General features: G+C 45.6%; 1 protein-coding gene across 1 annotated transcript; it reads right to left on the bottom strand.

Moving 5' to 3' along the window:
• Window positions 1-327: 327 nt before the first annotated feature.
• LOC134733164 (nmrA-like family domain-containing protein 1) lies at window positions 328-21,184 on the bottom strand. Its single transcript, XM_063621958.1, has 5 exons — window positions 21,107-21,184; window positions 12,098-12,336; window positions 10,632-10,881; window positions 6,125-6,315; window positions 328-1,858 (listed from the first exon to the last, which is right to left on the bottom strand). Exons 1-5 carry the CDS (start codon window positions 21,144-21,146, stop codon window positions 1,679-1,681), a joined length of 900 nt encoding a protein of 299 aa, XP_063478028.1. The 5' UTR covers window positions 21,147-21,184; the 3' UTR covers window positions 328-1,678.
• Window positions 21,185-22,866: the final 1,682 nt, after the last annotated feature.

The raw sequence follows: 22,866 nt of genomic DNA, 5'->3' as shown, positions 1-22,866 counted from the left end.
TAGTTACTTATTTAGAGACAGGTTCTTACTCTGTCACCCAGGCTGGAGTGCAGTGGCATGATCACGGCTCACTGCAGCCTCAACCTCCAGGCTCAGGTGATCCTGCAACCTCGGCCTCCAAGTAGCTGGGACCAAAGGAGCACAACACCATGGCCTGGCTAATTGTTCTTTTCCAGAGAGAGGGTCTCACCATGTTGCCCAGGCTAGTCTTAAACTCCTGGGCTCAGGTGATCCACCCACCTCAGCCTCCCCCAAAGTCCTGGGATGACAGGTATGAGCCACTGTGCCTGGCCACTCTTTTCTTGTAATGATAGAATTATTTACTCATTTAGTCAATCAACATTTATTGATCACTTATTATGTACCAGGCACTGGGATAAAGATGAGTGTAAGTCACTCACAGTAAGGAAGAAAACTAGCAAATAAGACGATTACAATATGATGTAGAAAATGCTAAGCCAGAGATATAGAAAGGTCCTGTGGGGTCCTTCTGTCACCTCCTCTCTCCATATCCCTGCCCTTCACAGGCTTTCCCTCCAGCTTCCTGCCCCCACTCCCCACTGCAGATCCCCTGGATTTTGCCTAGAGCTAAATGAGGAGATGGGCCCTCTGGCCCTGGCATGACTTGAACCCAACCACAAACTGGAAAGGAGCCTTTCGAGAATGGATCACTTTGATAAGAAAACACATAGGAATGAAGAGAAGTCCACAAATGGCCACCCATGCTGGTGCTCAAGAAAAGTTTGCAGAATGGATAAATGAAGGATCAAGGAATTAGTAGATGAATAATTGAATGGTGGCTCAATAGACGACTTCATGAATGAGTCAGAAAATAAACTTCCAAACTTGAGGCAAAACTGAATTTTAGCATTTCCATTGCTTGTGCTTGTTCATTGAACACCATGTTCCCCAGAAAATTCTCTACAAAGATGTTCGGGGTTTTTTTGTTTTTTTTTTTTTTTTTGAGATGGAGTTTTGCTCTTGTTGCCCAGGCTGGAGTGCAATGGCACAATCTCGGCTCACGGAAACCTCCGCCTCCCGGGTTCGAGCGATTCTCCTGCCTCAGCCACCCCGGAGAAGCTGGGATTACAGGCACACACCACCACGCCCGGCTAATTTTGTATTTTTAGTAGAGATGAGGTTTCTCCATGTTAGTCAGGCTGGTCTCGAACTCCCAACCTCAGGTGATCCGCCCACCTCGGCCTCCCAAAGTGCTGGGATTACAGGCGTGAGCCACTGTGCCCAGCCGATGTTCGTTTTTTTAAGTTAAAATTACTTTAAAGTTCACTGGGAATTTTGCAATGCAGTTGAGAAAACCGGAGCTGCCTAGGGGAATTTCAGCGTTAGGGCTTGAAATCACTCACCCGGGAGAAATCCCAGTATAATCTGCCCTCCCATTAGCGTTAGGAGAGAAGCTCCAAGTTCCGAGGCTGCTCATTTTACCAAACAGGTGTACCACCCTTATCACTAACTAGCAAGTTAAATGTGAATCAAATTACTGCGTCCTATCACCAATGCAATGCTTCCTACTGAAGAGGCGACTGCAGGAAATCCTTCGATGTTGCAAACAATTGCATTCCAGCATGTTCTGTCAACATGAATGTTTGCTGTAAAGAGGAAAAGGATCAGAGAGGAAAGAGGCTGTGTGGTTCAGAGGCCTATCTGAACAGCTGATTTTCTACATGCCCTTGAAGGCTCCCTGGTTCTCCGAGATAAACTGGCTGAAGCTTTTGACTTTGGGATTTAGTTGGTGGGTGAGCTTGACATCTCGGTCTGGCTTCATGTGATAGAAACGACACATATTGGCTATTTCCTTCGCTGCAGGGAATCCTAGCTTCTCGAAAGCTTCCGGGGTAATCTTTTAAGAACAAATAAGAAGACAGAAAATGTTATAGTCCATGCTTAAAATAGTTTGAAATGACATTATTCACCTTAATGATGATACAGTTCCATAATTCTTTTTTTTTTTTTAAGACGGTATCTCACTCTGTCACTCAGACTGGAGTGCAGTGGCGCGATCGCGGCTCACTGCAACCTCTGCCCTCCGAGTTCAAGTAATTCTCCTTCCTCAGCCTCCTGAGTAGCTGGGATTACAGGCACCCGCCACCGCGCCCAACTAATTTTGTGTATTTTTGGTAGAGACGGGGTTTCGCCATGTTGGCCAGCCTGGTCTCAAACTCCTGACCTCAGGTGATCTGCCTGCCTCTGCCTCCCAAAGTGCTGGGGTTACAGGTGTGAGCCACAGCACCCAGCCAGGTCCACAATTCTTTAGCCTAACTCCAAAATCCAAGAGACTCTAAAGTTTCTTTTTTCCCCCATAAGCCATTTGGCAGCAAACTGACCTTTTTGAACTAAATTAGTGGCAAACCCGATCTAACTATGTGAAGCTATTTATGGTCTTTAATTATACCATTTAGTGGAAACATTCAAATATTTGCCTGCAGAGATACAGATGTGTTTGATTACAGGTTCCTGCTCCAGCCCCTGCTGGTGATGTTATATAATACATGTAGACAATAACCTATCTAAAAGCTGAAAGATTCCTAAAGCTGAATTGTTTCTGGCCCCAAGCCTTTTGGGTAAGGTACTGTAGATCTGTACCAGCCTTCATGTGAATAGCACCTCACAGTGCTTTTGCCTACACTTCCTCTTCATATTCCCCCACCAGCCCTCTGAAACCGTCCACCCACCTGGGCCTCCATGCGGCATCAAGATCCCCCGTCTCTGGCACCAGGCTCTCCTTCTCACCTGGCTGATGGCCCATCCATCCTCGCTCCCTTTCTTGGTTAGAGGTCTGTATTTTACCTCCAATTGCCCCAGCCTTTGCCAAGGCCCAGGCCCAAGCAGAAATGGAGCCCATCCCATACCAACTGAGCTGCCTTCTGTCACCTTCCATAAAATCCACTCCTTGAATCCTTTCTAACACTAACTAGATCCATAATTCCCCCTACTGAATTAGCTAAAAGCATTTCTATTGGATCCAGTATAATCTGTCTTTATCCCTCAGAGATAAACTCTGACTTTGCAATTTTACTCGGCCTTTAAAAAACGTGACAGACACAAACAACTTAGGTAAAATTATGATTGTCACATGCATTCATAATGAGAAAATTAAGAACAACCTGCATGGCCAACAATAGAGAAATGGTAGAATTAATTGTGGTACATCTACTCTCAGAACATAATGCAGTTTAATGTTTTTGGAGAAGTTTAACAAAATAGAAAAATTCTCATAACATTAACTGAAAAGGCCAGAAACAAAACGGTACATTTAGTGTTATTTTAATTGTGTTAAATATATACATATGTATATTATATATGTGTGTATATATGTATATATTTAACACAATAATACAATTTAATAATTGTATTAATATATACATATATACACATACATATATACATATACATATGTGTATATTTAATACAATAAATGTATATAAGTCTATACAGTATATATACATATATATACATATTTATATATACTGGAAAAGGCAAGACAAACTGTCAAATCTTAACAGTAGCTATCTCTGAGAGATTGAACTACGTGTGATTTGTATTTTCTTTTTCATAATTTTCTGAGTTTTCTTCAATAAGCAGTTGCTATTTTTGAAATCAGAAAAACACTGAAAATTTGAAATGAGTTTGGAAATAGAAGTCTATGTGAGAAGCATGGAAGATTCTTCCATGTCTGTCTCCTTGAGTCGCTCTTTCATCCATAACTTTGATACCAAATGTGCTTCAGTAAAATAAGGGATTCTTTTACTGCAGATTTTTGAAGGAAGGAGGTCTGTTCTGTTGTGTCTCACTTTCTGAGAAAATTATCTTCCTTTGGGGGTTAGACAGTTTCAACCAGACATTTCACACCCGCTTGAGGAGGCAGGAGGAAGTCAGACCGTGAGGGCTGGAGCGCCACCTTGTGGACAGATGCACGCATCCCCGGAATTGTCAGACCATTCTGTAGAAGTTCCAGCCTCTGATGCCCTACAGTCTGTGGTGCCAGAGGAGCTTCAGCTGCATTATAAAACAATTTGCATACCAAGAAGTCTCAGGGACCAAGTATGTGACTAACAGATGCTTGGAAGGTTCTGAGCAATTCAGAACAACGTCTACTGCATCCTCTGAGAATCAATACACACACTCAGCCCCTACATTCACGCTCTCTCTTTCTCTCCTTCCTTACAGAGTTCAAACCCACAAGACAAAATGAATATATGACCCAAATGCAAATGGCCTGGGAGAAGGGTCACTGAGAAGTAAATGTGCACCCAGGTGCAAGGAACCTTGCAGATCCTCTTGTGAGCCCATCTTTGAGTGGGTCTTTGAGTGGGTGGCTGCCTTCTTGGGTTCAGGAGTAACAATCTCTCCAAGAAATGTGTGTGTGGCTTCAATGAGATAACCAGAAGTGATTTTGTGGCTGGATTGACTCCCACACTGGTTTTCCAGAAAAAAAAAAATATATCTCTTTGCCTCGTCACAACTTCAGTACCCGAGGCTGAATTGGGAATCTAGAGATCCCCTCTAGAATCATTGAACCAAGAGCTGTTGATCTAAACAAGAACCAACCTTCTATCCCTAATTCTAGGAAATGTTCTAGAACACAAGTCAACAAACTTTTTTTTTTTTTTTAAGACAGAGTCTCGCCCTGTCGCCCAGGCTGGAGTGCAATGGCGCAATCTTGGCTCACTGCAACCTCCACCTCCTGGGTTCAAACGATTTTCCTGCCTCAGCCTCCCCAGTAGCTGGGATTACAAGCGCCCACCACCATGCCCAGCCAATTTTTGTATTTTTAGTAGAGACAGGGTTTTACCGTGTTGGCCAGGCTGGTCTCAAACTCCTGACCTTGTGATCCACCCTCCTTGGCCTCCCAAAGTGCTGGGAAACAAACTTTTTTTTAAAGGCCTAGATACAAATATTGTAGGCTTTGTGGGCCATAAGGTCTCTGTTGGAACTACTCAACTCTATCATTGTACCCTGAAAACAGCCTGTTTTCTTTTCCCTTCCTCTTATCAATGCCTGCTTGGGGAAATGGCTGGTAATGCTCAATATCACCAATTCTCACTCTTCTGTAAAAAGTCTGTCCTGGCCAGGCACAATTCCCTGGAGAAAATAACTTACCCCCAAGCCCAAGAAGGCAGCCACCCACACAAGGAGGCCATTCCTGCATGATGTATAGCATGATCAGTTGTTGAGGGCTTACTAAGTGCCAGACCCAGTGCCAAGCACTTGCTGTACAGATCTCATTTCATCCTCACAATGATCCCATGAAGGAGGTATAACAACTTTTTTTGGAACACATGAAGAAACTGAGATGGAGAGGGGTTAAGTAAATTACCAAGGACAGAGGCAGAGCCAGAATTTGCCTCCTCCCCATACTGCCTCTGGTTTGTCGTGTTTATTCTAGAATTAGCCAGGCCAGCCTTCTTGGTGCCTCCTCGGTCTATACACAGTCATGTTCCCTCAAGGACCATGAAAACAGCCCACGTCTTCCATGAAACCTTCTTCCACTGTTTTCTAGTCGTCTATAGCACAGATAGTCTGAACAACACAATTAAGCACCTACAGTGTTATGTCTTATAATGATCATGGCGACTTGATGGGCATCAATATTTTTACCTTGCTGCAAATTCCTTAAAGTAGCACTGGGTTCATAATAGAGACTCAATACATCTCTGCCATGTGCCAAACACTATGATAAGCCCTTTAAATATATTCTCTGTAATTTTCACAAGAACACCCGAAGTAGATACTATCAGTCACCACTTTGCAACTGAGGAAGCTGAGGTTCAATGAAGCTAAGTGCCTTGTTCCACATCAGCTAGCTCTGGACAACCGAAGTAGTCAGCAGCAAGGCCTTATGAGAGGAGTTGGGATCGTGTGTGTGAAAAGGCTGTATCTCAATCTTCACATTCTATGTTCTTTCCACTCGAAAGTAATTTAACTTTTACAAGTCAATTAACCCTAAGTCCATAGATTTATGGAACCACAGTCCTTCTCAATTTCTTCTGAAAGTTTAAGTTCAATCCTGCCTAAATCCACAGAGAGTCTACCAAAATTTGTAAGTCAGTGGAATGTTAACCAAGGTGGCCTCTTGTGATCACATGGATGTCCCCTAAGAACTCACCTTTGCATCTCGGACTTTTTTCCCCAAAACCTTGGACAAAACATCAGCATATTGCTGTATAGTTAGTGCTTCTGCACTGAGCCCCACGGCCTTGCCTAAAAATTCCTCTGGAGAATTAAAAATGCTAGACACGGCTGCTCCAATATCAGCAACAGAGATACCATCCATTGGTACATCTCCCATCGGTACAGCTAGTTTAAAAAAAAAAATAGAAAAAGATAAATAGTTAATTATATCACATCCTTGGTAGGTCCCACCAACCCAAACTAATCAATCATTTAAACAAAAGATGTGAGAAGGCAATGTAAAACCCAGTGGCCACAATCTATACACAGTTACAAGGTTTTGTTTGAGAAATTACAGGTTGAGTGCGGTGGCTCACGCCTGTAATCCCAACACTTTGGGAGGCCGAGGAGGGTGGACCACCTGAGGTCAGAAGTTCAAGACCAGCCTGGCCAACATGGCGAAACTCTGTCTCTACTAAAAATACAAAAATTAGCCAGGTGTGATGGCGCATGCCTGTAATCCCAGCTACTCCAGAGACTGAGGCAGGAGAATCACTTGAACCCAGAAGGCAGAGGTTGCAGTGAACTGAGATCGTGCCACTGCACTTCAGCCTGGATAACAAAACAAGACTTCATCTCAAAAAAAAATTAAAAAAAAGAGAATACTATAGTGCCTCGATATTGATTTAAAAGAGCAACCATTTACTAAATATCTTCTCTATGTAAAGTATGATTAAATGTATCTCCAGCCAAAACTTCTGCTGAATTCCAGACTCATGTGTCCCACTACGTACTCAAATCCTTACCTGACTCTTCAATAGACATCTTAAACTCAACAGGCCCGAAACTGAACTCTTACACCGCCCAACCTGCTTCCCTACAGCCTCCCACCTCAGCTAATGGCAACCCTATCATTCTGATTTCTCAGGTCATAAATCTTATAGTCAGCCTTGACACTTCTCTCACATCCCATATCCTTTTTTTGTTTTTTTTGTTTGTTTGTTTTGGAAATCATATGCACGATATGTACAAAATCTGGCCACTTCTCATCATCTTCAATGCTACCACCCTGGTCCAAGCCACCATCATCCGTGACTTGAGTTATTGCAAAATTTGTCTCCTTATTTCCACTCTTGCCCTTTCTTTTTTTTTTTTTTTTTTTTTTTTTTCAGATGAAGTCTTGCACTTTCGTCCAGGCTGGAGTGCAGTGGTGCGATCTCTGCTCACTGCAAGCTCTGCCTCGTGGGTTCACGCCGTTCTCCTGCCTCAGCCCCCTGAATAGCTGGGACTACAGGCACCCGCCAGTAAGACCAGCTAATTTTTTGTATTTTTAGTAGAAACAGGGTTTCACCGTGTTAGCCAGGATGGTCTCGATCTCCTGAGCTCGTGATCCGCCTGCCTTGGCCTTGGATCCCAAAGTGCTGGAATTACAGGCACCCGCTACCACACCAGGCTGATTTTTATATTTTTAGTAGAGATAGTGTTTCACCATGTTGGCCAGGTAGCCCGTCAGAAATGCTATAGCAGCGGAGGCACGGTGGCTCATGCCTGTAATCCCAGCACTTTGGGAGGCCGAGGCAGGTGGATCGTGAGGTCAGGAGATCGAGACCATCCTGGCTAACACGGTGAAACCCCGTCTCTACTAAAAATACAAAAAAAAAAAAAATTTTTTTTGAGACGGAGCCTTGCTCTGTCACCCAGGCTAGAGTGTGCAGTGGTGCGATCTCGGCTCACTGCAACCTCCGCCTGCTGGGTTCAAGCAATTCTCCTGCCTCAACCTCCCGAGTAGCTGGGATTACAGGCACACATGCTCAGCGAATTTTTGTATTTTTAGTAGAGATGGGGTTTCACTATCTTGACCAGGCTGCTCTCAAACTCCTGACCTCACAATCCACTGGCCTCAGCTTCCCAAAGTGCTGAGATTACAGGTATGAGCCACCACGCCTGGCCAAACTCTTGCCCTTTCGTAGTCTCTTTTCAACATAAAAATCAGAGTGACCCTGTAAAAAACTCAGCTCAGGTGAATGTTACCTCTGTTCAGAACCTTCTTTTTTTTGAGACGGAGTCTCGCTGTGTCACCCATGCTGGAGTGCAGTAGTGTAATCCTAGCTCACTGCAACCTCTGCCTCCCGGGTTCAAGTAATTCGCCCACCTCAGCCTCCCTGGTAGCTGGGATTACAGGCACCCGCCACCACGCCCAGCTAATTGTTGTACTTTTAGTAGAGACGGGGTTTCATCATCTTGGCCAGGCCGGTCTCAAACTCCTGGCCTCAAGAGATCCGCCTGCCACAGCCTCCCAAAGTGCTGGGATTACAAGCATGAGCTACCACACCTGGCCCTGTCTGCTCAGAACCTTCTGATAGTTCTCTGTGTCCCTCAGAGGAAAAGCCAGTTGTTTACAAAGCTTACACAACCAGACCCTTTGTTAGTTCTGACCTCACCTCCTACTACCCTCTCCTCCCTCATTCTATTTCAAACAATCCTGTCACCTAAGCCTCCTGAGTAGCTGAGACCATAGGCCACCCCTCCCGGCTTCTAGTGAGTGTTAATTCTGAATCTAGGAAGAAAGCCTGAATTGTCATTGGTATTCCCACATTCCCCCCACTGCACAAAGGCCAACACTGACCATGGCCACAGAAAGTGTCCCCAAAGGGAAGGGGAATGCCAGCCAGTGGACCAGCAGCGTTGGAATTACCCGGAGTCCTTGTTAAAACTACATTCTCCCAGGCCTCAACCCAGACCTATAGAATTGGACTCTCTGCAGGTGGGGCCTGGGAACCTGTCTCCCAGGCAGGTCACAGTCCCTCTCAGCTCTAATTCTGACCATGGGACCTAGATCAGAAGAACACTTTTCCTCCATTGTTGCCACAGAAGTTCAGATGGATGAGCTAGAAGGGCTCTTAGAAGTCATCCTGAGGCTGGGCATGGTGGCTCACACCTGTAATCACAGCACTTTGGGAGGCAGAGGCGGGAGGATCACTTGAGCCCAGGAGTTCAAGACCAGCCTGGGCAACAAAGAGAGACCCCATTTCTTCAAAAATAAAATAAAATAATAATTGGCCAGATGTGATGGTATACACCTATAGTCCTAGCTACTCAAGAGGCTGAGGTAGGCCGGGCGCGGTGGCTCACGCTTGTAATCCCAGCACTTTGGGAGGCCGAGGCGGGTGGATCACGAGGTCAGGAGATCGAGACCACGGTGAAACTCCGTCTCTACTAAAAACACAAAAAATTAGCCGGGTGTGGTGGCGGGCGCCTGTAGTCCCAGCTACTCAGAGAGGCTGAGGCAGGAGAATGGCGTGAACCTGGGAGGCGGAGCTTGCAGTGAGCAGAGATTGCGTCACTGCACTCCAGCCTGGGCGACAGAGCGAGACTCTGTCTCAAAAAAAAAAAAAAAAAAAAAAAGAGGCTGAGGTAGGAGGATGCTTGAGCCCAAAAGTTCAAGGCTGCACAGTGAGCAATGAAACCCAGTATGGGCAAAAGACCCACTGCATTCCAGCCTGGGCAACAGAGACTCACACTCAAAAAAAAAAAAAAGTCATCTTGTGCAATTTTCCCGTTAAACCTTGAGGAATCTGCCAGGCGTGGTGGCTTACACCTGTAATCCCAGCATTTTGGGAGGTTGAATTGGCTGGATCCCTTGAGTTCAGGAGTTTGAGACTAGCCTGGCCAACATGGTGAAACCCCGTATCTATTAAAAAATGCAAAAATTAGCAGGGCGTGGTGGCGGGTTCGTGTAATCCCAGCCACTCAGGAGGCTGAGGCACAAGAATCACTTGAACCCAGGCTGTGGAGGTTGCAGTGAGCCAAGATCGTGCTGCTGCACTACAGCCTGGGCGACAGAGCAAGACTCCATCTCAAAAAATAAAATAAAAATAACCTGAGGAGGCCGGGCGCGATGGCTCACGCTTGTAATCCCAGCACTTTGGGAGGCCGAGGAGGGCGGATCACGAGGTCAGGAGATCGAGACCACGGTGAAACCCCGTCTCTACTAAAAAATACAAAAAATTAGCCGGGCGTGGTGGCGGGCGCCTGTAGTCCCAGCTACTCGGAGAGGCTGAGGCAGGATAATGGCGTGAACCCGGGAGGCGGAGCTTGCCGTGAGCCGAGATTGCGCCACTGCACTCCAGCCTGGGCGACAGAGTGAGACTCCATCACAAAAAATAAAAAAAATAAATAACCTGAGGAAACAGAGGCTGGAGGTCACACAGCTAACTCCAGTACTTACATTAAGGAGGGTCAGTATGTTGAGATTGGAAATGTAACCCTTTGTGCTTCTGATCCCAGATCTAGTTCTCTGCCCTGAAAGAACAACTTAGTGTAGTGCCCTAGAGAAGCCGAGGACAATTTGGCATCCCTCTCAGCACTTCACACAGGGCTAAACACATAGAAGACACTCAGATGATAGGTGTCCACTGCAGAGTGGCAAGAAGGGAGAGAGGGAGGCAGGTGAGTGGAGAGGAGGGCAACCAGGTGCCTAGTGTGCTTTCACTTCGTTTTACCCAAGGTGTAGTAATCTCCATCAGAGGCTTTCACGGGCCGCCACGCCGCGAGAAAGTTTTCAAAGTAGGCCGCCACGCGGACACTGGTCATGGGGATGCCAATGGACCAGAAGTACTCCTCCACCTCGCCCTTGCTGTCAAAGTGCGGCACCCCCAGCTTGCCGTCCGTCAGCCGCTTGACGTTCTCCAGGCCGCTGTACACCACATGCTTCAGACCCAGGTGCTTGGCGGAGTCTGCCACCAGCTTCCCCTGAGGGTCAAAAGTAAATCCTCGTATAGGCTGCTGTATTTGTATTTGCATTTGGACAGATATTAAGAGCAGGATCTCTTCCACCTCCCCACCTCCCCCCTCCCTCCTCTCCCCACCGCTTTTTTTTTTTTTTTTTAGACAGAGTCTGGTGATTTCCGCTCACTGCAACTTCCGCCTCCTAGATTCAAGTGATTCTCCTGGCTCAGCCTCCCAAGTAGCTGGGATTACAGGCATGCACCACCACGCCCAGCTAATTTTGTATTTTTAGTAGAAATGGGGTTTCACCATGTTGTTCAGGTTGGTCTTGAACATCTGACCTCAGGTGATCCACCTGCCTTGGCCTCCAAAAGTGCTGGGATTACAGGCGTGAGCCACTGCACCCAGCCTACATTTACTTTTTCTACAAACTTTCATTTTCCCTGAATTTAATTAATTGTGGGTTTATTTGCTGTTTTATTTCTTTTTCTATGTACCCATCCCCAAATTATCTATCTGAAGTGTAAATAAAGTGTAAATTACATCTTTATTCTCTCCATTTCACTCTCAAACTAGCCTCAAATTTGGGGGTACACTTGCTACCACCTCCCCCATGCCATGTACAAACAAATGGTGAGAAGTGGAGAATCCAATGACCAGCTTCATTAAACGGCCACTCTCGAATACTCAAGGTCTTGAGACCTAGACAGATGCTACATAACATTAATTTTACAAAGATACCTTTAACAAGTACTTAAAGTACATATTTTTTATAAATGTCAAAAGGGATGTAAGACATATATTTGCCCAGACTGAAGGCCTGTCCCCTTCTAGGAAGGAAAGAAGCTGCTACGGAGGGTAAGAGGAAAGGATTCAAAAGGAAAAAAGAAACAATTTGGTTTCTTTTTTTTTTTTTTTTTTTTTTTTTTTTTTTTTTTTTTTTTTTTTTTTGAGACGGAGTCTCGCTCTGTCGCCCAGGCTGGAGTGCAGTGGCGCGATCTCGGCTCACTGCAAGCTCCGCCTCCCAGGTTCACGCCATTCTCCTGCCTCAGCCTCTCCGAGTAGCTGGGACTACAGGCGCCTGCCACCACGCCCGGCTAATTTTTTTTATACTTTTAGTAGAGACGGGGTTTCACCGTGGTCTCGATCTCCTGACCTCGTGATCCGCCCGCCTCGGCCTCCCAAAGTGCTGGGATTACAAGCGTGAGCCACCGCGCCCGGCCAACAATTTGGTTTCTACCTGACACACTTCCTTATCTTTGTTGAGAGCGTCCCAGAAGTTGGTCACCAAGAAGACCCCATAGGCACCTTTCAAGGCACTGTCTACAGATGCTTTATCATTCAGGTCACCTTTTACCACTTCAGCTCCAAGGCGCTGGAGCTCCAGGGCATTTGGTCGGGTCACATCCCTGGTCACTGCCCTCACGGCAAATTTTTTGCTCTCCAAAATTGCCCTGGCCACAGAGCCACCTTGAGCTCCTGCAGGGTCAAGGGAAGAAGAAACACAGGAAGGATCAGGAAGAATGTTCACTGAAAGAAGGTCAGAAATCTCATGATTCAGAGTAGAGCTGCTGCAGTATCTACTGCAGGGGGTGCTACATGGCCCTTCACATATTCCCATGGCTTTCAAACTAAGTTCTTTGTGGCCTCTTCAGAGGCATTTTTGCAGAGGACATGGGAAGAGAGGAGTGGGAGAGGCTTGAGGCAACAAGAAGGGCAAGTGAGCAGAGTGTCAAAATGAGGGATGCCCACAGGTTCTCCAGATTCAATAAGGGCGATTATTCTACTTTTACCTGGTTATAGATCTTATATTGGGCCGGGCGCGGTGGCTCACGCTTGTAATCCCAGCACTTTGGGAGGCCGAGGCGGGCGGATCACGAGGTCAGGAGATCGAGACCACGGTGAAACCCCATCTCTACTAAAAATACAAAAAATTAACCGGGCATAGTGGCGGGCACCTGTAGTCCCAGCTACTCGGAGAGGCTGAGGCAGGAGAATGGCGTGAACGTGGGAGGCAGAGCTTGCAGTGAGCTGAGATTGCGCCACTGCACTCCAGCCTGGGCGACAGAGCGAGACTCCGTCTCAAAAAAAAAAAAAAGATCTTATATTGGGGTTATTAAGACAATTCATCAAAAGAGGTTCCTGCGCTCTCTCTCTCTATATATATATATACACTCATATATTTTATATATATTTATATTTTTTATATATTTATATATGTATATTTTATATATTTATACATATGTGTGTGTGTGTGTGTGTTTGAGATGGAGTTTTGCTCTTGTGGCCTAGGCTGGAGTGTAATGGTGTAGTCTCAGTTCACTACAACCTCTGCCTCCTGGGTTCAAGCGATTCTCCACCTCAGTCTGCGAGTAGCTGGGATTACAGGCGTGCGCCCAGCTAATTTTGTATTTTTAGTAGCTACAGAGTTTCGCCATGCTGGTCAGGCTGGTCTCGAACTCCTGACCTCAGGTGATCCACCTGCCTCAGCATCCCAAAGTGCTGGGATTACAGGCATGAGCCACTGCACCTGGCCCTGGTCTATATTTTTTGAGAAATTTAAAAACTTGTAAAAATTTTTTACCACATTCAAGGCTGATTATGATATGATCATTACTTGCCTAATGTATTCGCCCTGCAAATATTTATGGAATATCCTGTAATATAGGCCAGGTGCTATGCTGGGTTACTAACATTTGGGTTGCTCCATCAAATTGGCTGGATACCTGTCCTGGATACTTTTTTGTGTTTATCCATATTCACTTTCTCTCTTCTACTTAGTGGACTCAACAGCTGATCCTTATGGATTCCGTCAATGGGCTCTCATGTCCTCAGGTTGGGTCTGGGCAATGAGAGACATCAGCCAGAGACCCAAGGGCAAGAGAGATGACCCCCTTCACATCGCTACTGTCCCCAAGTTCTGGTCATCTCTCTTGCCCTTTTCTCCTTCCTCTTGTTGCTTGCTTATTCCTTATTGGTCTCTTCCTTGTCCACCATTATTAAATTTTTCTGAGCTTCTCTGAAGGAGTGTGGCACCTGTTTCTTGTGGGACCCCAGCTAATACACCACTGATAACCCTATAGGAGGGTCAGGGGTTATTCAGTGCGCTCTGTCTTTGCACACAGAGTTTCATAGTAAATTTCATAGTAAATTGTCTACTAGTAAATATGAACAGACAGTCAAAGTTCACCAGATGTTTGAGGAAAGCCTCCAACATGAAAGGCAAAACCAAAATAAACAAACTGATGGAAACAGAAACAGTCCAGAGAACTGAAGAAAAAAATTAAAAAGAATTAATATCCTCTGGGGCTGGGCACAGTGGCTCAATCCTGTAATCCCAGCACTTTGGGAGGTAGAGGCAGGCAGATCACTTGAGATCAGAGTTCAAGATCAGTCTTGCCAACATGGTAAAACCCCTTCTCCACTAAAAATACAAAAATTAGCCAGGTGTGGTGGCAGGTGCCTATAATCCCAGCTACTTGGGAGGCTGAGGCAGGAGAAGCATTTGAACCCAGGAGGCAGAGGTTGCAGTGAGCCAAGATCTCGCCACTGCGCTCCAGCCTGGGTGACAGAGCAAGACTCCGAATTAATATCCTCTGAGATTAGAAAAGGTTTTGTATTCCTAACACTATATCGGCCCAAAAAGAGGAGAAGAGAGACGGAGAAAGAGAGCAAGCATTCAAATGATAAGCAGCAGCTCTCAAAATTTTATTATAGCAGAAATAAAATGTCAGTAGAAAAAGTTGGAGAAATCTCCCAGAATTAGAAGGGGGAAAAAAAAAGCAAGTAAAATAAGAGAGAGAAAAATAATTAGAAGATCAAGCCAGGGGAATTAAAGAATGAGAAATAGATAGAGGTATTGAAATTATCTAAGAAAATAGAAATTTCTCTGAGTCCAAGGATATTAACTGAGCTTCCAGATTGAGAGGTCACTGAGTGCCCAATACAATGATAAATGAACTCCCACTTTATGCACATCACTGTGGAATTGCAGAACACTGGGTGCTGGTTTGGATATTTGTCCCCTCCAAACCTCATGTTGAAATGTGAGTCCCAATACTGGAGCATAATTGGAGGTGTTTGGGTCATGGGAACAGATCCCTCATGAATAGATTAATGCTCTCCCTCAGAGGTGAGTTCTCATCTATTAGTTCCTGTGAGAGCTGGCTGTTAAAATGAGCCTGGCACCTCCACCCTCCCTCTTGTGTCCTCTCTCTCCATGTGACCTCTGCACATGCCAGCTCCCCTTTACCTTCCACCATGAGTGGAAGCAGCCTTAGGCCCTCATCAGATGCAGATGCACAATCTTGAACTTCCCAGCCACAAGAATCATTAATCAAATAAACTTTTTTTCTTTATAAATTAGAGAAAGTAAAACAAAACCCTTTTTCATCCCTCTTAGGATAGCCATTATATGGAACCATTCACAATTAAAAAGCAGGTGGGCTGAATATTTTACTCTGACTTTATAAAATAAAAACCTAAACAAACTGAAGTACCTTCTATTTGAGTATAATTTGTGCTTTTTGCAGGGGGCTGGGGGGTGCTGGAGTAGGTAGGGTGGGTCATGGTCCTTGAAAAGGATTTTTATAGGGAAGTTTCTATTATTGTCCTGGGACCATGTTTTTGAATGACTTTTACATGCTGTGCTATGCCCTGGGGATGTAGTGGTAAACAATAGCAGTTTTGAACATGTTGGATATAAGATATAATTTATGAAAGACATTATTAATATATTGGATTATGGCCTAAAGAGTCAAGGACTTACTCCAGATCCTATAGCTGCTTAAGTAAGGATTTCAGGATTCAAACCTGAACATGACACCAGCCTGCACAGAGTTTACAGACTAGCAGAGGAGATCATTAAAGAGCAACTATAGACCGTCCTGGCTAACATGGTGAAACCTGTCTCTACTAAAATATACAAAAAATTAGCCGGGCGTGGTGGCAGGCGCCTTTAGTCCCAGCTACTCGGGAGGCTGAGGCAGGAAAACGGCCTGAACCCAGAAGGCGGAGCTTGCAGTGAGTCAAGATCGCGCCACTGCCCTCCAGCCTGGGGGACAGAGCAAGACTCCGTCTCAAAAAAAAAAAAAGAGCAATTGTAATACAGTGTGATATGTGCTATTAGAGGAGGAGGTAAAGGCCTGAGGGAATACAGGCTCCAGAGGAGGATATAAGTGGAGCATCTAACCCAGACTAGAGGGAGGCTTCCTGAAGGAAGTAGTAACAGAGGTGAGCCCCAAAGACCCTCAGACAAGAATTGGGAGAAGAGAGGCAAGTGGAGTGTGTTGCATGCAAAGCTGATTGCAAGTGCTCTATTCCAGAGGTGACAGAGAAGCCAGTGAATTCAGAGAACTGAAATGAATCTGACTGAGAACTGCAGGTCAATGTCACACATGAGGCTAGAGAAGCAAAATAGGCCTAGAGGGCTGCACTTTGTTCTGGGAGCAGGAGATTTTATGAAGTTGAGAAGTATGTTCAGAATTACATGCTGGGAAAGCGCTCTGGTTAATGGAGAGTGTGGAATAGGATAGAGAGACCACAGACAAGGGTACAATTAGTGGGCTTTAAAATAATCTAGGTAAAGGTTGATAATGACCTGTGCTAGAAGGGGTTATTCGGGTGGAGGGAATAATGCAAATTTAAGAGATACTCAGATTATTAAAGGATACATTTTTAAAGAGTAAAATAATAATTTATACACACATAAAATGAATGTGTCAAAATTTTACTTAACTCATTAATTAATGAGCGAACCAGTACAATGTTATAAGAAAAATTCAAAGAACACACATATATATAGGCGATCAAGAATGCCAAAATGCTAAAATGAATGTACAATTAGGGACAAAACCAGTCAATATCCGCCAGATGATAATCAACTGTGGTCCACCAGACACAATTCATTTGCATTTCTTTCTTTTTTTTTTTTTTTTGAGACGGAGTCTTGCTCTGTCACCCAGGCTGGAGTGCAGTGGCGTGATCTCAGCTCACTGCAACTGCCGCCTCCTGGGTTCAAGTGATTCTCCTGCCTCAGCCTCCCAAGTAGCTGGGACTAAAGGCACCCGCCACCACGCCTGGCTAATTTTTGTATTTTCAGTAGAGATGGGGTTTTACCATATTGGCCATGCTGGTCTGAAACTCCTGACCTCATGATCAGCCCACCTCGACCTCCCAAAGTGCTGGGATTACAGGCGTGAGCCACCATACCCAGCCTTCATTTGCATTTCTATGGATAAGAATCGGTTGCGTTATTATCTGTTTGCCACAATTTATAGTTATAAATATCTTAAAAACAAGGAAAGGCTCACAAAAGTGAGAACGGTGCCCTGGGCAAGGACACCCAGCAAACTTTTTTCCCCATTTCAAAGTCTTTCACAGTTTTCTTTGACAAGGTGATATCAACAGGATTTTGGTGATTAACTGAATGTGGTGATGATGAACAGGGAGGATTGAGAGAGAAAAGTCAAGTGTGACCATTTATTCAAAGAGGTTGAGGGGGCATTTAGCAAGATGTTGATGTTGGAACAGAAGGATACCATGAGAAGGTTTTGGAGGCAAGGGAGTCTGAGATGTGGAGTCAGGGAAAGGATGCGTGGAGAAATATAGGGTTGAGACTAAAAACTAGAGGGGCTTACATCTTGGGCAGTAATGAAGGAGAACGGGAATGTGATACAAGGTGGTATTAGCTGGCTACAAGGTTTGAAAAATTAATCAGATTTGAAAGATGATTCTGTTTAAAGGTAGAACATGGAGAGAAGGCAAATGGAGTGTGGAAAAAGCTTCTAAGAGGGAGAATGGAAAAAATCTGAGAGAGATTTAGAAGACAGAATTAATAGAGTGACTGGCCACTCCCAAAAATCTTATCCAACTGCCTACCCAGTCTCTGGATGCCTAGTTGGCAATTCAAGTTTAATGAGACCTCATGAACCCGGGAGGCGGAGCTTGCAGTGAGCCGAGATTGCGCCACTGCACTCCACCCTGGGCGACAGAGCGAGACTCCGTCTCAAAAAAAAAAAAAAAAAAAAAAAAAATCAAGTTTAATGAGACCAATTCAAGTTTAAGGAGCTCCTGACCTCCTCCTCCCCACTGTCTCCCATATTTCAGTGAATCTCAACTTTATTCTTCCAGTTACTCAAGCCATAAAACTTCAGAGTCATTTTCAACTCTTCCCTTCTTACCCCTGATATCTGGTCCACCAACAAATCCTGCCAACTCTACTTTTAAAACCTCTGCAGAATCTGACCACTCTCCACAATCTCATTGCTACCACCCTGGTCTAAGCTACTATCATCTCACCTATTTCATGACAACCGCCTCCTAACAGGTCTCCCTGCTTCAGCCCTTACCAGCTATAGTCCCTTCACAAAGCATAAGCTAAAATGATCCTTTTAACACCAAAGTCATGTCATTCCTCTGCTCAAAATCCCTCAATGTCTGGCATGCTGTTGCAATCCTGCAGTCCCAGCTACTTGGGAGGCTGAGGCGGGAAGATCACTTGAGACCAGGAGTTTGAGGCTGTGTACTATGAAGGCTCCTGTGAGAGTCACTACACTCCAGCCCAGGCAACACAGTGAGACCCTGTAGCTAAACACAAACACACTGACAAAACCAAACCCTTCGATCACTTTTCTCTTTCAAGAAAAGCCAACATCGGCCGGGTGCGGTGGCTCACGCTTGTAATCCCAGCACTTTGGGAGGCCAAGGCGGGTGGATCACGAGGTCAGGAGATCGAGACCACAGTGAAACCCCGTCTCTACTAAAAATACAAAAAATTAGCCGGGCGTCGTGGCGGGCGCCTGTAGTCCCAGCTACTCGGAGAGGCTGAGACAGGAGAATGGCGTGAACCCGGGAGGCAGAGCTTGCAGAGAGCCGAGATTGCGCCACTGCACTCCAGCCTGGGCGACAGAGCGAGACTCCGTCTCAAAAAAAAAAAAAAAAGAAAAGAAAAGCCAACATCTTTACCATCACCCTAACGCTTAATAGAGTCATCCCCCACTCCATTGCCTCTTCTTCTCCTTTAAATATCATACTTGACTGTTGATTTTTGAGAATTTATTTCACTCTGCTTCCTGCTTTAGCCCTTGACTTCCTCCAGACAAATTCCTGTTCTCATAGAGCTTATATTCTAGTGTGGAAAGACAGGCAGAAATAGAAGAATTCAAGTAAGGAAGGGAGCCAGACATGGGCAGTGTGGAAGCAGAGTTGCAATTTCAAATATAGAGGTCTGGAAAGTCCCCATGGAAAAGGTAACATCTAAGCAGAGACCTGAATGGCATGAGGGAGAAAGCAGTGGGTAACTGTGTTAGTCCTTTCTCACGCTGCTGTGAAGAAATTCCCAACACTGGGTAATTTATAAAGAAAAGAGGTTTAATTGACTCACAGTTTCACATGGCTAGGAAGGTCTCAGGAAACTTACAATCATGGCGGGAGACACCACTTCACAGGGTGGCAGCAGAGAGAATGAGTGCCCAGTGAAGGGGGAAGCCCCTTGTAAAACCACCAGATCTCATGAGAACTAACTCACTATTGATACAAACAGGAGACAGGGAAATACTGGGTAGAAGAGGGTGGTTCCTGGCAAAGGCCCCACCCTTAAGCCTGGATACCTGCTGCCCTAAGTGAGAAACAGGCATTCCTGTTTTTGCACCCCAAAAGTTGCCTTTTGGCCTGCCACACCCCCTGTCCTGTACCCATATAAGCCCCAAACCCCAGGCTCCCGAAGCAGACTAGGAAACAAGGAGACAAACAGACGGCAGAATGGTGCGGCAGAGGAGAGAAGAGAAGGAACATCAGGAGGAGTTTGGATGAGGATGTTCGGAGAATCAGCCACTGGACAGCCAAACTCCAGGGGAAGATCATATTCCTCTCCATCCCCTGTCTAGCTCCCCATCCATCCCACTGAGAGCCACTTCCACCATTCAATAAAACCCCTTCATTCATCCTTCAAGTCCATGTGTGACCTTATTCTTCTGGGATGCTGGATGAGAGCTTGGGATACAGAAAGTTGTCACACTAGCCCCCTCCTTTTGCAAAAAGGCAGAGGGTTCACAGAGCTGGTTAACCCTTAAGCCATCTGCAGATGGCAAGGCTAAAAGAGTACACTGTAATACATGCACAATTGGGCTTTGAAAGTTACAGACACCCACCCCTAGATGCTGCCATAGGGCCGGAGCCCAGAAGCACTTGCCCCAGTTCCTGCACCTACCCGTATGCATGCTCCCCCTCCCTTAAAGAGTTTGAGCTTGCAGTGGCAGAACAGAGAGCCACACCCCTGTCGCACATCCTGTGGTGGGGGACCAGGGAACTCTCCCGTTTCACTATCATGAGAACAGGCTGGGGGAACCTCCCCCAACATTCATTTATCTCCACCTGGTCACTCCTATGACATGTAGGGATTATGGGAACTACAATTCAAGATGAGATTTGGGTGGGGACACAGCCAAACCATATCAGTAACAGAGGGAGATCATTCTAGGTTGAAGAAGCAGCCAATACAAAGGCCAGAGCCTTTGTATTGTGGGATGGTTTTGGAGGAACACCAAGAAAGCCAGGGTAATGAAGTGGAGTCAGAGGAGGGTGGCAGGAAGAGAGTTCTGACACGGCATTTCCAAGGCCCCGTTGCAGGGCATTAGCAAGACTTCGCACTTTACTGGGAGTGCCATGGGGCTGGGATCTTTTAGAGGGTTTGGAGCAGAGGCCTGACGTGATCTGACAGTTTCAAATGGATCCTTGGGAGGCTGAAATGAGAATAGATTGAAGGAGAATAACCTGATTTGATTTACATTGTGCAAAGATGGCTCTGACTGTTGAGGAACAAACTGTAAGGGAGCCAGGAATGCAAACTGCCCACACACTCCATCCTTGCAGACTCCCCGGGAGATTGATCAGGCGTTGGATATTCACTACAAACCCCCAGGCCTCTCACACTTGTACTTTTGCTTATTAGGAAGTGAGTGGAGAGAAGACTTCAGAGTATAGCTTATGTTGAAATGAGACTTATACCAACCAGTTAGCCCCATGACTGGGAAAGGGAGATTACGTCAGTGTCCTTGTCCTGCTGAGATCAAGTTACAAATCAAATGATGCCACCCCTTTACCACATCAAGAACTAAAGCAATAGGATACTTAAAAAAATTTCTTCCAAAGAGCTCTTTGTTCAGCCCACACTTGCAGGCTCTAAAGTTACAAATAGGAAGACAGGAGAGTGAGCAAAGTCAGTATGCCCTAAAAATTAAAGACTTTTTACCTGTTGCTCCAAACACTGTAATTACTTTCTTGCTGGCCATGTTACCAGGAAAAGAGACAGTCGGTGGAGTAGAAGAACTTTCCCTGGAGCAGCGACACCAGCCGAAATGCTGTGTTTCTTCTCTGGTGAGAATTATAAACCACTCCAATTACCACACCTTTTATTGTGCCCCTCCTTGTTCCTGTTACCACTAGTCCGCTTACTCACTGTGACACTGCAATTTTCTAAATGAAGACTGATTCACTCATGTATTTATTTGTTCAGCAAATGTGTATTGAGTGCCTTTGGTATACAAGGCATTGAACTAGATGTCCTGGTGATGTGGATCTTGTAAGGGGGCTAAGCTCATAAATAAATAAAACTGTAGTACAAGGGAATGGCAAAGGAAACTCAAGGGACCTAAATCATGGAGGAGAAGCACAAAAACCCAGAATTAGGGAAGGTTTTCTCAGAGGAGATAATGCTGCAGTTGGCCTGAAGACCCAACATGAGTCATTTAATCAGTGAGTATAGGGAGAGAAACCATCGCAGGCAGGAAAAGCTTCACACAGCCAAGCCCAAGGGCAGGGCAATGATCCCACAGGGTCGTGATGGCTACAACAATGCCATGTGAGCAGCAGGAAATAAGACGGAAGGAGAGCAAAGGCCCAGAACACAAATGGCATGCTAGTCATGGTGAGGAGCTTGGCTTATCCCAACAGCCACAGCAGTATTATGAGATCTTCTGGCAGCAGAGTAGTGGCTGGGTTGAAATAAGACAATGCTGGAAGCAGGGACAGTCCTAAGCTTATGCTGAAGAAATAACATAGGTGAGAAATACTAAAGGCTTGAACAGAGGCAGTGTCAGGGGTTGTATTGTGTCCTCCCTCCACCAACGAAATCCTTGTTGAAGTCCTCATCCCCAGTACCTCAGAATGTGACCTCATTTGGAGATAGGGTTCTTTTTTTTTTTTTTGAGACAGAGTCTTGCTCTGTTGCCCAGGCTGGAGTGCAGTGGCGCGATTTTGGCTCACTGCAACCTCTGCCTCCCAGGTTCAAGTGATTCTCCTGCTTCAGCCTCCCAAGCAGCTGGGCATACAGACGCGTGCCACCACACCTGGATAATTTTTGTATTTTTGATACAGACAGGATTTCACCATGTTGGCCAGGCTGGTCTTGAACTCATGACCTCAAGTTATCTGCCCGCCTCGGCCTCCCAAAGTGCTGGGATTACAGGCGTGAGCCACCACGCCCAGCCTGAAGATAGGATCTTTACAAAGCTAATCAAGATAAAATGAGATAATTAGGGTGGGTCCCAATCCAATATGACTGGTATCCTTGGTAAAAGGGGAAATTGAGACACAGATAGGTACAGGGGAAAGGCAATGTGAAGATACAGGGAGAACACCTATGATCACGAAGCTGGCTGTCTACCAGCCAAGGAGAGAGGGCTGGAGCAGAGCCTTCCTTCATAGCCCCCAGAAGGAACCAACCCCGCCAACACCTCAACTTCCAGCCAAGAAGAGACAATGGGACGTTTCTGTTATTTAGGCCACTCACTCGGCAGTACTTTGTTATGGCAGCCACAGCAAACTATTACAGGTGGTGACAATGGGAGTAAAGTGAAAGAAATTTAAGAGGTAAACTGAGAAGGTCTTCATGATTGATTGGATGTGAAGAAACAGAAAGTAAGGAAGAGGAAGGACTAAAAAAAATGACTCTGCCAACTGGATGGGGAATGGTGAGCAGGAGCAGGGGTCATGGGGAATGACTTCAAAGTT

Source organism: Symphalangus syndactylus, chromosome 17 (genome assembly GCF_028878055.3).
Source record: "Symphalangus syndactylus isolate Jambi chromosome 17, NHGRI_mSymSyn1-v2.1_pri, whole genome shotgun sequence".
Lineage (NCBI taxonomy): Eukaryota > Metazoa > Chordata > Mammalia > Primates > Hylobatidae > Symphalangus > Symphalangus syndactylus.
This window is presented reverse-complemented; position numbering and strand designations above follow the sequence as displayed.

Bases quoted from the DNA above. Each gene is read 5' to 3' on its own strand.
- LOC134733164 (XM_063621958.1), bottom strand. From the start codon at position 21,146: ATGGCCAGCAAGAAAGTAATTACAGTGTTTGGAGCAACAG. The intron at 12,337-21,106 runs GTAAAAAGTCTT...TTGACCCTGCAG, and splicing joins TACAGTGTTTGGAGCAACAG to GAGCTCAAGGTGGCTCTGTG. The intron at 10,882-12,097 runs GTAGAAACCAAA...TTTGACCCTCAG, and splicing joins AAGATAAGGAAGTGTGTCAG to GGGAAGCTGGTGGCAGACTC.